Source organism: Pseudopipra pipra, chromosome 21, assembly GCF_036250125.1.
Source record: "Pseudopipra pipra isolate bDixPip1 chromosome 21, bDixPip1.hap1, whole genome shotgun sequence".
Taxonomy (NCBI): Eukaryota; Metazoa; Chordata; class Aves; order Passeriformes; family Pipridae; genus Pseudopipra; species Pseudopipra pipra.
The window spans coordinates 4,496,772-4,512,691 of NC_087569.1; the positions used below are offsets into that span (position 1 = coordinate 4,496,772).

General features: G+C 46.7%; 1 protein-coding gene across 8 annotated transcripts in view; it reads left to right on the forward strand.

Moving 5' to 3' along the window:
- COL26A1 (collagen type XXVI alpha 1 chain) overlaps positions 1 to 15,920 on the forward strand; it is a 181,975-nt gene that overhangs the window by 128,856 nt on the left and 37,199 nt on the right. For all 8 annotated transcript variants that reach the window (XM_064677774.1, XM_064677773.1, XM_064677771.1 and 5 more), the window contains one exon: positions 11,777 to 11,838. In XM_064677774.1, coding sequence (XP_064533844.1) covers positions 11,777 to 11,838 — 62 coding nt within the window. The remainder of the gene's footprint in view (positions 1 to 11,776; positions 11,839 to 15,920) is intronic.

The window sequence follows — 15,920 nt, forward strand, 5'->3', positions numbered from 1 at the left end:
TGATCTGCATCCCAATACCTTGGGAATGCCACTCCAGGCATCTGGCCCACTGCCCCAGCAGGTAATCCAGTGTTATGTTTACTGCTGGAAGGCTTTCAGAAGTGTGAGTTGCTGCTGTATTTCTAGAAGGGGCAGGAAGGGCTGTCTGTTTTCTCTAACACTGTGGTGTTCCTCGTGGGCTCATAAGCACTGTGGCACAGAGAGATCTGCAGATGCTTCTGGCCACACTCAGGCACTTCCAGCCCTTCCCAAGGTGGGTGTCTCTGGCTGGTGTTTGCTATTGGCTGTTTCTGAGGCTTCAGCCCATCAGAAACTTTAGTTTCAGGGAGTGAAGTGGAATTTGAACTATCTGAATATAGTCCTTTGTGTCAAATCAAATGATTTGTTAAAGTGAGGCCAGATTTGTGGGGAGAATCAATCTTTTTTATTAGATCAACTGATGTGGAAAAAGCAGACAAACTTTCAGGCATAATAACCCTTCTCCTGGCCTGTGTTTGTATTGCAAGAATGAAGGGACCTGTCTGCCAGGGGAGACTGTGCTTTAGGATATGCATTCACTCTGTTCCTCAGCAGTCTTGGTCTGAACACAGACATGGGTGGCATTTTTGGGTATGCTTGTACACTTTTTGGGGTAGAAAACTTTGTCTCCCTCTGTGTTTGGACACTAGATGTTCCTACAGAACAAATAATGGGCTCTGCTCTGCAGCTGACTCATTGTATGAGTCTGGGGCTGATTATGGATTCCCTCTGTGCCTCAATTTCCATCTGTAAAATGTCACAGATGCCCACCATTCATAAATCGCTTTCAGATTTCCAGATGAGGTGCTGTGTAAGTGTAGAATAGCATTAGTTTATGCATATTGTGCTAGAGGATAATATAAAACACATGCAGCAGAAGAGCCTCACAGATGTCTCTCTTTCAACTGCAAAAGGCAAGGCCCGGGCTGATGATTTAGCACAGCACTAATTGGACTAAAATAGGAGATTGCTTTTGTACTGATGCAATTGTCAGCATTAAAGCCCTCATTTACCAACAGTTTCTGGAGATAGCCCAGTTATTTCCTATTGAGGAGAACTGTAATGCCTCGAGTTTCAAAGCAGAGCGATTTACAGCAAACACCAACGTTTTTCCAGCATCCCCCACATGCTGTTCCTCACCCTCTGGAAAGGGCCTGGGCCATGCTTTACTTTGAATGTGCTTGGCCTCCAGCTGCACTTAGCACTTCTTTGCTGGCACATCCTAATCTCAAAGCAGAGGCATTTCAGTCATTCCCAGTGCCACTCCTGGGTGTTGCACACACAGGAATCCCCTTTATCGATAAGAAAAGCTGTTCCCGGGGCTGCGAGGGAGAGAGTGCCTGGCAGCTGTTCAGCATTAAGTCAGTTCTCAAAGTTTAAAGGATTTGTGGCCTGTGATGGTTTGGGTTCAGGTAATTAACTCCGGTGAAGTGCTTGAGAGTGTCTTGCAGACACATTTCACAGAGAAAGATGAACTTAAACAGTTAAGAGCTTTGATTTGATGAAGTGCCCTCGAGTTTCTGTATTGTGCTGTTGGGGCTAAACTCTCAGTGGTTATGAAACCTGGGAGCTCTTTGACTGCAGGAGAGTTATGGTTGTTCCTTCCAGTTGCAATCTGGCCCTGTGCTTGTTCTGAAGTGCCAAAATCACTGCTGTTGCCAGCAGTGTCACGTGGCAGCAGCGACTGTGCACCGAGCCTCTAAAGCTGTCCTCGAGCTGTGTCATTTTAAAGCCCTGGTTGGAGCTTATTTGCCAGTGTATTGTTGCCTGGTGCTCAGAAGTGATGCTGAGCTGTCGTGGTGTGGGGTTGGAGGGGATGAAGGTGTCCCTGGGGATCTCCAGTTCCTTCTTGGTGTGTGTTGCAGGCGAGTTGCGCCATTCTGGGTTTGTCCATTTTGGACTCGCCGGCTGCTCTCCCCGTTCCTCACCAGTGCTCAGAGGGAGGGTCAAAATTCATTGTCAAATCCTCCACAGCTGGAAGAGTAACATAATATTGAGGCTGAGTGCGTGGGGTGACAGGCATGGGGAGAGCAGGTTGGCTGACACCCAGCCTTACCCAGTGCTTGCCATGTTCCAGGAGAAATCTCCCCTGATGCTGGGCCTTCATTCATGGGTCTAAACTTGCCATTTGAGGCTATTTTTAAGAGAGTTTCAAGGTGGAGGCAGCTAGAACCTCAAAATGAAGCTCCTCAAAGTGCCACCAGCACTTAGGGGACACTTACACTGTGATGCTCATTCTTGTGTTGATATCACAACTCAGAGAAAGCACAACCAGGTAAATAAGGGCTTGGTCCCATCAGAAAGTAAACAGATCCCTAGGTCTGGGAAGCATTTAGTGAGTTTTGTGTTAAAATAACAGGGTGTGGGAATCCTGGAAAACATTTTCAGTGTGAATATCCTCTGATTTTTCGATCTAAAATGAGTTGGAGGTGTAACTATTTCAAGGAGTGAAAAATCTGAAGCTGAAACGTGCCTGGCTAACCCCACGCAGATATTTCCTTTAATAATTTTTCTTCCCCCAGTAGTTAACTAGGAAACAACAGCAAAACAAACCCAAACAAACAGCCCTTTGCACAGCCTTGTGCTCCCCACTGGTCTGATGCAAGAGTTACCTTGTTCTTCACGTTATGGGGACCAGATGATGTGAGGGATTTGCTGGGTCCCCTGACACCCGAGTGTCCCTGGGTGTCTCTGAGAACAAAATCACAGCTGCAGAGAGAGTGGAAGGGACTCCTCTTCCTGTTGCTCAATAAGGACCATTGCAGAGCTCAGGGGGATTTAGATAAAGGCCAGCAAAGGGTAATGAGCAGCATTCCTGCATCCTTGAGCCCTTTCAGTGCAGCTCCCAAGTGCTGAGTGATGGTCATTAGCCTTGTGCAGGGCTGGGGGGGCCCTGCAGAGCCCCAGGGAGGAGGGAAGTGTGGGAGAATGGACAAACCACGGTGGGATAAACCTGAAGCTGAAATGTTGACATGGGAAAGCAAACCTTTACAAAAGTGGCAATAGTAGTGATAGTAGTGATAGTAGTTAACTGTAGAAAGCATGGGCAGATATAGTATTTTGATGTTCAGGGAGCCAAGTTCTGCTGAATTCAAACCATCCTTCTCAGTGGCTTAAACAACTGTTTTCCTTATTGGTATTTCAGCTAATTTTGTGTCGTGGCTAAAGGAAACCAGTGGTAAATGTTCTGGATGAGGAACAACTCGAGCTTGACTGAGCACCCCCAATGGCACATTTGTGGGTTACAGGGACTCAGTGCAGAGAGGGGTCCAAGCCTAGAGCTGCCCTGCAGCCTTGCAGGCAGAAGTAATAAAACTCCAAGCAGGGGTAGAATTTAAGGTCAGAAATCCAAACTGGAAACACGGTGCATATTTTCTGTACAATGGTTAACTTTGGATGCAGTTCACTAAGGAAACCTCGGTTGTCTGGCTCTGGAGTGTCTTTATGAAACACAAACTCCAGCTAAGCACACGTTGTTTGGCTCGAGACTGTGAGAGATTCTCTGACCTGTGATACACAGGTGCAGAACCAATATTGTGAGAGTCCCTCCAGGCTTCCCGGTGAGCCTGGATTGGAATGTTTCCTTTTGTCCTGTCTGCTTCCTTATTTCACGTTACACTACTCCATATTTTGACTGCATTTCCCCCCTAATTGCTTCTCCCAGCAGGGAAAAGCAGTCTCTTTGTGAGGGATGTGAGACCATCTCAGCTCAAGATGAACTTTTGAGCATGGTGGGGTTCCCATGTGTTCTCCCACAGGGGTCAGGTCCCATGGAGTGTCTCTCCATGTCACAGATCAGGGAGAAGGAGAGGAATTAGTCTGAGTCAGTGATGGTGGGTATGAGATGCTGGATTTTGGCACAGTGAGGACTGGACCAGCTCCTTCCCCTGTGGGCTCTGTGCCCTCAGCCTCCTTGGCAGGGAGACACGTGGATCCCTCCTGTCAATTTGGGGCCTGTCTTGCTGTGAGAGATTTGTAATACGTGTTGTTCATACACCACCTATGTATCTTTATTTTCTGTCTTTTTATGTGCTTTGTCTGCTTTGCTGCCATGCACTGACACAGTGGTGAGTCAGGGGAGGGTTTTCTGGTGCAGTATCAGAAGTCCTGAGCACCCCCAGCACTGCCAGCAGCCCTTGGAACACCCTGTTCAGCAGCTCCATAGCCAGCAAGGCTTTAGCAAACTCAAGTCTTTATTATTGTGTAACTTCAGTCTTTGGGCTACATTAGTAAAATATCCTTGGTGTTTCTAAAAATAAAGATAATACATTTCTAGCCAAACATGTTGCATCAAAATCCAGCTCTTCCCTGCTAAACTTTCCTCTGGCAGATGAAGATGGACTGAGCATGGATCTCCCCACTGATGGTTGCCTGTGAATAAATGATGGGGATCTAATTCCATGTGCACAGGCCTCACCAGCAGAAGGGCTGTGAAAGAACACAAATCCTGAGAGCAATTGTGGATAAAGTTAGGGAGTGGTGTGGGACACTGCATGTGTGAAATTTTAAATAAAACAATGTGAGCGATGTGAGCTGTTTCAGAATAGACCTGGGTGAATAATGGAGGTTTTCTGGGTTTGTTTGCCAAATCAAAACAATTGGAAAGAAAAATGATTTGGGAGAATCTGAGATGGAAATTTTTGAGGTTTTGACACAATGTAATAACTAAAATATGGGTTTGGGTCAACTGAAATCGTTTCATTTGACCAAACTAAACCATTTAGTTTTACTTAGGACTAGTTTCACTTAGGACTATTTAATTATTCATCTAATTTTTAATTTAACTGAGATTTGAAATAAATGCTATTTCATAACTTAAGACTGAAACATGTCATTCAGAAAGTATGAACAGTCATTTAAGAAAAAAAAAAACCCTGGAGAGAATATTGCAAAAATTTAGAAAATTGGACACTTTTTTTTTCCACTTGAGACAATGCACTGAATTTTATGTAGCTTCTCGAATGGGAGTTGGTATCCAAAAGTGCATTTTGTGGTAAACTTCCTTTTCACTCAGTTTTGCTGAGGTTTTTCTTGCAGACATTTCAAAATCACAGAATATCATGATAATGAAAAAATATTTATTGCTTATTCAGGGGGAAAAAAAGCCTTTTCCTGTTTAACAAGGTAGAAGAAAGTAGACACAAAAGTGAAGTATGAACACTTTACAAGCGGAAAAGGATCAGATAGCAGTTCTCATAAGAAAGGAAATTTGAGCTGCTTTTTAAAGATAGCCAGTAAAGTTAAGGGTAAGGGTTGTTATAATAGAGATATGAGAGAGATTATAAATGGGGGAATTTTGGCAGTGATCAGGGTCTCCTTGCAGAGATGGTGAATTATCTGGAATGAAGGTAAAAAGGCAAAAATATTCTGTAGGTGTTCTGTTTCATATTGATGGGCAACCTATAACTCACAATTTCCAGGTGAAAATAAAACTTCCCAGCCCGCCAAATCCTGATGTGAAAACTGTGGGAAAGTACAAGCCCTTGTTGTCAGTGAGACCATCTTCAAATGTCTCTGAGCCCCCAGTTCCTGATCTGTGAGGGCTTTAATTCTGCTCCTGCTGAGGGGGGTTGTTGTGGGGCTCTGTCAGTGCTGCTCTGGAACTCGGGATTAGAGGAACTGTGTTTTCCGAGGGAGCCTGTGGGTTTTGGTAGTTGTTTGGCACAGAAAGGGGGCAAGAAGGAAGGTGGTCTCTCTCCCTCCTCCTTCCCTCCTTCCACACTTCCCCGTGGATGAGACACAGCCTGGCTCAGCACAAGGGCACGTGCTCAGGGGGTGAGGTGAGGTTGTGGCCGGGTTGGAGCCTGCGATGTTTGCAGGTCAACCAGGACACAGAGTTCCCCTCTGGACACATGGAATGCAGGGTTGAGAATGGACCAGCAGCTCCTCTCTTGGTTGGGTGCCTTGGCCAGTCCATCCCAGTGTCCCAGCTCTGACAGACCCTGCCCAGACCCTTCCCTCCCCTGTCTTTGCCAAAAGGTGAATATTTGCAATGCTCACAGCAAGTAAATATCGTGGCAGTAAACAGAGTCTTCTTCATGATCCTACACTAAACAACACACTGAGAGCTTCTCCTTGCAGAGAAACACATCCTGCTCCAGTTTACCATGGCCAGGACTGGTGGGAGCCCTTCCCTCCTGCAGTTCTCCAAACCTTTGATTCCCAAAACTTTGCTCCTCAGAGCAGAGGCTACTGGGTGACACAAGTGTTCATCCTCTCCGTGGCTGCTGTCAGCCCTTTGAATCTCACATGCTCAAACCCCATTACAGAGCTACAGACACGACCAGTTCTAAACAACTACAATTAATAAAGTCTATCTGGCCAACATCTGACTCTCATTAGAGGAAATGTGTTGAAAAAAACAGATCCCAGGTTGGCTGTGATTTATGGCTCGGGCCTGCTATCCTTCACAGGCACTGGCGAAAGCTTTTGCAAAGGGCCAGAACATAAACTACTTAAGGAAACTCAGTAACCATGTAAAAAGGCTGGAAGGGTCAGATCAGACAAATTAAAGAGAGGTGGAGATGCAGGCCCAGGCTGGCTGTCCCCCACTGAGGGCCACCTAGGTAGGCACGGGAGATCTGTGTTCGTGTTTCTGCTGTGGAATTTGGCTTGAAATTCCTTCTGTGCCAAAGTCTGAAAGTGCCACTGCTTTTTTTCTGGCTGAACTGTGAGCCTGTGTGTGGCAGTGAGGGGATGGAAGGGGCGGTGGTCTGGTGGGTGCTCTCAAGAGTGTCCAAATGTGACATGTCTGGTGCCTGAGATCCCGGGTGCTCCCTGAGCTGACAGTGGAAGCTGTACTTCCCACTTCCCTTGGGAGTTTCCAGCTTCATCCTTTTCTCTTTGCAAAGAAACATGGTTACCTGGGCTAATTTAGACTAATCCTCTTCCAGATTTGCTCAGACTACTCTGAACTGGTACAGGAGAAACTGCTAAGAAAAGCTGGTCTCCTGCTTGCTTTGGCAGACAAAATCTCCTTCAGACTGGGCCTGCTTGAGTTGTGTGTCACTGATTTTTATGGCAGTGCCCCCCAAACCATAACTGTGGTGGTGCAGGAGCCCTGCTCTGGGCAGTGCTGACGGGGCAGTTGCAGGCACAGTGAGAGCTGTGGGGTTTCATGGAGCTGCTGTTGCATTCCCGGGGCTCCAACGTGGGCTGTTGGCATGGCCATGAGGCAGCTCTGGTTTGCTCCCCCTGCCCTGGGGATAACCCAGTTTGTCCTCTTTGTGCATTTCTGAGCAGTGCAATGGAGGTGGTGGACTTAATTAGAGGGAGAGAGAAGAGCTGCCAGGCGAGTTGTCTGACAAAAATCAAATATCTAATTTCTTTCTCTGTGTAAATGTTACATTTGGTCCTTTTTCATGCTCTGACCTCGGATCCTTTACATTAAACTAACAATGGATGAAAGGAAAGTGAGACTTGGAGGAGGAAAGTGTGTTGTTTAGAGTCTGAGCAGGTTGAAGCATGAGCTGCAAATGTGATTCTTATGTCCCCAAGCCTGACTCTGTGCTACGCCCCATTGCATTGCAAGGTTGAAGTTTCTTGTAATGGCAAAATACAGCCTTGAAAAAACTGGCTGCAAAGAATTTATTTGTTTAAACAAAGGCTTTGTGATTCCAGAATTCTCTCCCCTTTCATATGCTATAAACCACCTCCTCCGCCTCCCCTCTGAAACATGAATTTTGGAGTAATCCATCAAGAAAAAGAGAGACAGAGCCTTGATCCCTTGACTTCAGTTGAGCTGTGCAATTTATATCTACTGAGCATCTGGCTGTAGGGAAACCAAAAGCTCTTTTAATATTCTGCAGAGACTCTGGGTATACAAATGAGCGTGGGCTGTCGGAGCTGAGAAATGGGGCAGAGATGCCAAGAGGTTTCTTTGCTGTTTTGCACAGAACTGACCTACGACCCCATGGTGAAAGTTGGGCTGGTTCTTTTTTTATTCCCCTCAGTGCCCCTGTGATAACTGTGCTGGACTCATCAGAGCCCCGTTGGTATGGAGCTGTTATCACACCTTCCCTGTTGTGATCTGAGCGAGGAGTTTGGAGACTTGTGGGACTTTCTGCCTCGAGCAGCTGAAACGTGCAACTGTTTAATCATGAAATTATGCAAAGCAGGGATGCCAAGGTAGCAAGGCACCTGAAGTCAGTCATTCACTGCTGTAGGTCACTTGTAGGAGTGTATCCAGAGTGGAAGCTGCAGGCAAAAGGACCCGATCCCAGCTGGCAAAGCTGCAGCTCTGGAGGTGCTGGCTCAGCCTTTAACCAAAGATGGGGCAAATGTGGCACCTTTTGGGTCAGGGGTCACTGCTGGCACGGGCTTCATGCCTGGTTATTTTCCAGCATGTGAAGTCTACCACATCTCTGCTACCTTGCACTTTTCCATCTCTCCAGTTGCATTGCAGCCAGAGGGGGGGAGTGGGAAGGGAAAGGTGGCTCGGACAGTAACAGTGAGACGTGGTGGAGACAGACTGGGTGTCATGGGATATGCTGGTAACTGTCCCGTGTTCATTATCTCAATTATTTATCCTCCCTGCTGGAATATTTCTAAAACAAATCCTACCATGTGTTTTGAGGTTGGGATTCATAGAGTGAAATCACAACTCCTTTCTCAGAGTTTAGCTGGAAAAATACAAATCTGCCAACGAGGAATATAAGGGAAATAAACTGTGGTTCTGTGTAGCAACAAGTGATGGATTTCTGCAGATATGGAGAGCGTCTGCTCTGGAGTCCCAGGTCACAGAGTGTGTGCATTTGCCCCAGTGTTATATTTGTTCCACGAGGAGTAATGATGTGAGATTCTCAAGGTCGTTTTAATAACTCAGATTGCTTTCACCCTGATCAGAAAATTCAGCTTCACAGCCCCAGGCCTTGGATCCACCAGCCATCAGGATTAGACACTAAATACTTCAGTGCATCATTGCCAGGGAAGATATTTATTAGCCTGATTTGTCACCACCATTCTCAGGCTTTCTGCAAGGACAGATAATGATCCCAGACCTTGAAGCAGTCCCTGGTGAGTGAGCTCTGAATGTAGTTTCTGAAACTGCAGTCCTGGGCATTCATCTCTGTGTTTGAAAGCATCATTCATCTCTTGGTCAGCTAAATAACTGTCACAAGGATTTGTTGGCAGGATGTTTGCCTTAGTAAGAAGATCTTTGGCATTAGGACATCCACTTTCTGGATTATTTAAATATCTTTTGGGTCCAGGCTAAGTACCCTGGGTGTGGATCTGGGTTTCCAGGCATTTCACAACAGAAAGGATCAGAGTTCAAATCCAGCTTGAACTTAAGTAGTTCTTTTTCTGACCTGGGCTGTGTTTTCTGTATGTTTTGACAGGCATCACTGACATGGAGATGATATTAGTACAAATCTCACATACAGTGATGCTGCTGCTTTCTCCTCCCTTCTGTCATTTTGTTAATTTAAATCTAACCTTTTCTGCTGCAAATGCACCTGAGAGGGCTCTTTGAGACACTCTTAGAGAGCAGAGAGAGCTGCTGAACTGGTGCTGTTCCTGCTCCCTGTCCAGCAGAGAAAAGCAGAGTGTCCTTCCCCCTGGGAGCTGGTTGATTCACCCCAGTGCAGAGGGGTAGTACAAACCCCTTTTTATGAGCTGGACTCTCCAAAGGGAGCTTAAATGATCAATCCATCTCAAATTATGCACAGAGATGGTTTTCAGACAGCTCAAGTCAATCTCTCTAAACCTGGGGGAGTTATTAATATGTGCAAGCCAGCAGGAGGGAGAGTGGGGCTCCGTATTTTATTTGCTCTGTAACACATCTGGTACATCTTTTGGCTCCTGGGAGCAGTGGATTTATTCAGTCTTATCTTTCTGTGGGGATGAGCAAGATCAAAAGCCTGAAGCTGGTTACATGCAGAACGTAATTCCCTGTTTTGCACACCACAAACAGATCCAGACCAAACAAGCCTCACCCGTTTCCTTCCCTCTGGGACAGTGCACTTATGGCTCTTGTGTATTCATGGGCCAATTCAAGCCAAAAAATATTGTCCAAGATCTATTGCAGAGAATAAAAATAAACAACTGTTGGGTAAAAGAAAGCCCTGTCAGTATTGACCTGTGAGGAAATCCCTCCATCTGAGTGTTCCTGAAGCGTCAGATGCTTTGTCTGCAAAATGTTGTGTATTATGAGGTGGAAGCTCTATGTCTGGCTCCTTTGGGAAGCTGCACAGCTCCTCACAGAGGGCCAGTGAGAGAATTCCTTTGGAAGATTTATGCAGTGGGTGATTGGTTGCTGTTAGCACTCAAGCAATCTTCTTAGCCTGTAAATCACCAGGGTGGAAGAGCTGAGCTCCCTGGCCCTCCAAGCCATGTGCTCAAATCTTTTCGTGGCTGAGAGCCATTGGTAGGTGCCACGTGCTTCATAAACCCAGCAAGTGTCTGTGGGTGAAGACTGGAGAGATTCCTCAGAGCTCCTTGTGCAACAGGGGACAAAGCTGGATGGGGGGAACAGCTGAATCCAAGTGTTGGGGTGATGTTTAGTCAAGCCAAAATCCATGTTCACCCATTCCTTGCCATAGGGAGGCACTGGACATGGCACCCTACATTGTTATAACCTCAGCCTGAGCTGTACCTGAATGGTCTATTATGGCTCAAGAATTACAGTTTTATGTCCCCAGCCCTATGGAAATTAAATTAAATTAAATACACCAGAATTAAATACTTCTATGGCCAGTCAATGAAAACCAGATCTGTCCCTTAAGGAGCACAAAACACACACAGAGATGTGTTTCTCCTCTGTGGGATGTGAGATGACAGTGATTCCTCACCTGAACATGGATGGTTTATTCTCTGAAATACTTTATGCTGTCATGATAGGTGAGTGGTCCAGGCTGGAAAGCTTCTCTGAGGGCTGGGAATGGGCAATTCCACAGTGCTGCAAAGCACTGGGAAAGCACCTTGTTGATTAAATCTCAGTTCAGGGCTTTATCCTCCTTCACTCACTTTAACATTGCAGAGATGAAAACAGAGGCAAAGCAGCAGGCCTTCTGTTTAGATAAGGGATGAGCAATCATTTAACCGGCACTCAGAGCCCATTCTGGTAATGTTTGCTCTCACTGAGGCCTCCTGTCAGGACTCCTTTGGTGGCTGCTGCCTATCAGTTGCTTCCATGCAGCAAAGTGAGATGGAAACCACTTCATGCTGCAGCTCTGGGCTGCATCAGAGCCCTTGGCTCTGCCTTGGATCTTCTGGCTCTCACTGAGACAGGTGATCTGTTGTGGGAGTGGTAACAGGTCCCGGGAGCCCAGGGATGGAGCAGGAGAGTTGAGCATTTTGTATGTTCATTTCTTTCCTTGCTGTTTGACCAGGACAATGCAATAGGAGAGGGTCCTAAATGGAGTGGTGGTGGTGCAGCCTGGTGTGCTGTGAGGTGGGAGCACATGGCACACCAGCTTGCCCCAGGGGCAGAACAAGTGTCTCTGCTGATGACAGCAAGTCATGCTGGTTGGCACAGTGAAAAGTCTTAAATCTGATTTTTATTTCATCTCCCTTCTACCTATTGGGCACTTAATTTCCCTCTCTGCCCCACCAAACATCCCCAAACAAGGTTCATGTAATGTGGCTGTGGCTGTTGACCTGTGCAGTGGACTTGAATACTAATTTTTGCCCTATAGCTGATCTTGACTCACTTTTCCATGTCCTTTGGATCAAAGGGATCAGGGTCTGCAGACTGAAGCTGTGGATTAAAATGCAAAGTCCATGGGAGTTTTACATCCCTCTGTTTTGTTTCCTCCAGAATGCATGAACTGCACGAGGCTGGCGGACATGACCGAGAGGCTGAACACGCTTGAGGCCAAGGTAAGGACCTGCCTTTATTCTGATGTTTGGCAAAAATTTCCAAGAGTTTCTGGTGCAAAACAGGTTGAATTGGCAACCCTGGAGAGATCAGGTGTCTGCTCTTCCACCCACAGTGAGGAACACGCTGTGGGGGTGGTTCTGCCCCAGGAAATGAGGCAGCACCACTGTGCACGTGGGCATCACTCACCTCCAGCCTGGCTCCTGCCCCTTCCCATGGAGGTTTGAACAGTTTCTCCTTAGCCTGCTCTTCAAGTGTAATCCACTCCTGCTTTTTCATCCCTTTCCTGAAAGATGGGAGGCTCTCATGCATGCTTTAGTGGAGACAAATGTTAAGGGGAGACATTCACGTTGTGGTTTTTTTTCTGCAAATCATTTTAATTTCTACCTACTGGGATTCAGATAAATTGTTCCAGTCAGGCAACAAAGCAGCTGAGTCAGCATTCCCCTTTGATCTGTGGTCCCTCCTGTGACAGCCCACTCCTGGCTGTTAGTTATCGTGCTTTGGTCCTTGTAAGGCATTTGCTGCTGTTATTATTCATTAACTGATGCTTATCAATGACATAAAAGAATTTGGGGAGAAACCTTTGAGGAGGGAGGTGGTGGTTGTATGGTGTTTTTGAGGCCAGTGCATGATATTATGGTAATGTGGGAATTGTTTGTGCTGAAGTGAAGTGAGCAATGTTGTCTGGAACTTCATCAAAGCCTTCACGGTTATATTTCATTACAGGAAAATGAAGGGGTGGGGGGAATGAAATTCTGGGGAACAGAATTATTGGAGTGAAAACAACTGGTGTAGTGCAGAGGACAAAGGTGAGCTGGATTGTTTTCTGAGCAGCAGGAGCTGCAGGTGGGTGTCCTTTGGCAGGGGGGAGAGAGGGGCTGGGGACTGACCTCTGCGTGTGCAGTCCCGAATCCAAGTGAGACATGGGACTGGCTTCAGAGACACGTAAATCAGCCCTCCCCTGCTCAGCCTGTGGCCAGCTGTACCTTTCTTCACTTTCCAGGATTTTCTGTGTCTGGCTCTCTGGAAAATGACAACCAAAGTCTGTCCTGACATCAGCGCGCCCGCACCGAGCCGGCTCGGGCTGCTCTGCGTTTGTGTCTGTAACGTGTGAGGGGTGGTGGAACACCAGCTGGGGCCTGCAGGGCTCTGTGGAGGGAGAAGGGGGTCCCACCTGGCCCATTCCCCTCGGGAGGTTTGCATGTGGTGTGCTGCATCTCTGATTTAGTGCTGCACTCAGGCAGTTCGTGTTGTTGCTGGGATGGGTTTCCTTCTGACTTCCCTCTGCTCCCACACAGATCCAAGCTGGGAGCAGGCTCATCAAAGGGTTTAATTTCGTGGAGGGAAATGAGTTATTGCCTTCTGTTGTGAGAGACTGTGTCTCTGCAAGGAGACCTTCTGCAGCACAGCCCAGCAAGGCCCTTATCAATCTTTTGGCTTCCACTTTGTTTGAAAAGCTGTGGATGCTGTGCAAAAATGGACTGGAGCAATTAAATGGAGAGTGAAGTAACAGTACACGAATGCTGGTGCTGGACACAAGAGAAATATGCTGATTCTTCTTTTTTCAAGGTTAATTTAAGTTCAGTTTGATCGATGTAGCAGTCTAATGAACTCAGTTATTATTCAATAATAGCTAGCACCATTAAAAAGGTGCTTGCATTTGTTTGGTATTTTCTGCATTCCTGTTCTGGATTTTGGAGAAAGATCCCTGTTTTGCTGGATGAGCTGGATGTGAAGTTGTCTCTCAACTCTCCAAACTATCTTCTTGTAAAGTCTGGTTTCACCACAACGACCTGTTCCAAGGAAGACAGGAGTGATGGGATGGGCACGCTCACCTCTGCCAGTGTTGGAGGCTGTTTCACCCCTGATTTTTGCAGTCCTGTTCTGCAAAGGCAGATGTGGAATTTCATCCTTCCCATGGGCAGAGCTGGATTTCCTGCCACAGTCCTGCTCCCTCTGGGGACAGCTGAAGGGCTTTTCTGCTTTTGCTCTTTTGAATTCAGCCCAGTATGGCCATGGTGAGCTCAGAGAATGGCAATGGGCAAGACCAGCCTGTGGTTTCTTCCTTCCTCACTCCTCTTCAGCTTTTATAGCAGCCCCCCTAAAATTGAGGATATAACCAGAAATGGTCTCATCTTTCTTATTACAAGGGTGAGTTGGTTCATCCAACTTGTAAGGTCAGTGCCCAAATGAGGTAATAAAAGTAACCCTCTGATTTTAGTTATATGAGAGTTGGATCAGAAGGTGAGAAGCAAAAATAAAACCAGAGCAAATGGAATGAAAAGTGACTCATTAGGGACCAGTGCTTATATTGCCCTTGGGGAGGAGAGAGACTGAGACATGTGCACAGAACAAACCCTTCACATGCCTTACACTTTCCTCAGCAGTGCTCTTGGTTGTCCTTGTGGCTGTGGGAGAGGTTTCTGCAGGGAGGGAGGTGAAGGCAGATGGAGTCAGGCTCCCATTTCCATCCTCATCTCTTGTTCCCAGCTGCCCTGTCATCTCCATTTGCTCCATCCCAGACCCACTGGGTGCCAGAGATGTAAAAGCTTCATTGATGGCATTGAGCTTGAAACCTCCAGGCCACAGGAATCTACCTCAGGGAGGATGGTGTTGACCTGGGGGTCCAGGACAAGAAAGTGTGTGGGCTGGAAGAAAACCACCCTCTCCCCAAGCCCCAACATGCCAAACCTTATTTCTCTCCTATGACCTCTTACTTGACATCCCTCCAGCTCCCCCTGGCCCTGTGGGGAGCCTCCTTGTAGGGAGGGCACCATGAACCCTGCTTTTAGGAATGGTTTCACTTAGGCCAGCACGGTGTCTTAGTGGGAAGTGTGTACAGTCCTTCCTGAATTTCCTGAGCCTGATGCTGCCCTCCTGTGTCACAGGATGAGCCCAGACAAACTCCTTCTAGTCTCGAGAGAGCAGCACTGATGCCCAGGGCTGGCAGGGATGCAGGCAGGGCTGGCAGGGGAACAGGCAGGGCTGGCAGGGGAACAGGCAGGGCTGGTAGGGGAACAGGTAGATCTGGCAGGGGAGCAGGCAACTGCCTACAAATTTCTGCTCAGTTTGTTCACCCAGTTTCTCTTAATAAGCTCCACCACAGAGCTATGATATTAGTCCCAGGTTTTGGTTGGAGCTGGAATGCAGCACTTGAGCTGAGCTGGTAAAACCCAGCCTTGTCTCCTGACACCACTTTTGGGAAGCTCGTGGCATTTCCCTCCCAGCTTTAATGCTGGGAGATAACATTACATCTCCAGTGTCTGGTTGATTCATCGTGTGATTGATAAAGGACACACATATTTTTTGCATGAAAACAGTCCTTGTAATGTGGTTTCCCCACACAAGATTCTGAAAGGTTTTAAAGAAAATCTTTGCCCCGTGCACAGAATTAGATCAATACATTGCTATTTATCTGAAATCAGCTCATTTGTTTAGGACAGATCACCCACAGCACCTTCACTACCCTGTGGCTTTGGATTGCGAAGCATCGTTACTTGGAGTTCTAATGTGACCATTGTATGAAATCTTTCTGTATCTCCCCCTTCTTCCAAGCAGTTACATGAAATACTGGCAGCTGTCTGGGATGTTTTATGGGGATTGTCTTTTCTTTCTCTGATAGACAATAAAACAATTCCCTGCTGTAGTGGAGAAACATTTGGAAGATAGCAAATGTTTCCCGGTGCTGTGACATGGCTGAAAAATTGGGAGGGAAACCAGAGCTGCTTGGCTGTGAGGCTGCTGCTGATTCCACAGAGTGGACATGAGTAGTTGCTTGATACTTGAAGGACTTGCATGGATTTTCCATGTTCTGCATGTGACACAGAACCCTAGCAGTTAGTTATTTTCTTTGTTTTCTGAACAGGAAGGTGTCTTACTTAATTCCTAAGGTTTCCTAATTATCCTGTGTAGAATCTGCCTCTCCAGCTTCAGCAATTTGAATTTGAGGACATTGAATTTAAGGAGTATTGGGGCTGTTTCACAGGTAGCTGTATAATAACTGGCTGGTTTCCAGTAGCAATGACAACCTTAAATCCCTGTAAAATTTCTAACTTAATGCTGAGTTTCTGTAGGTCAGTTA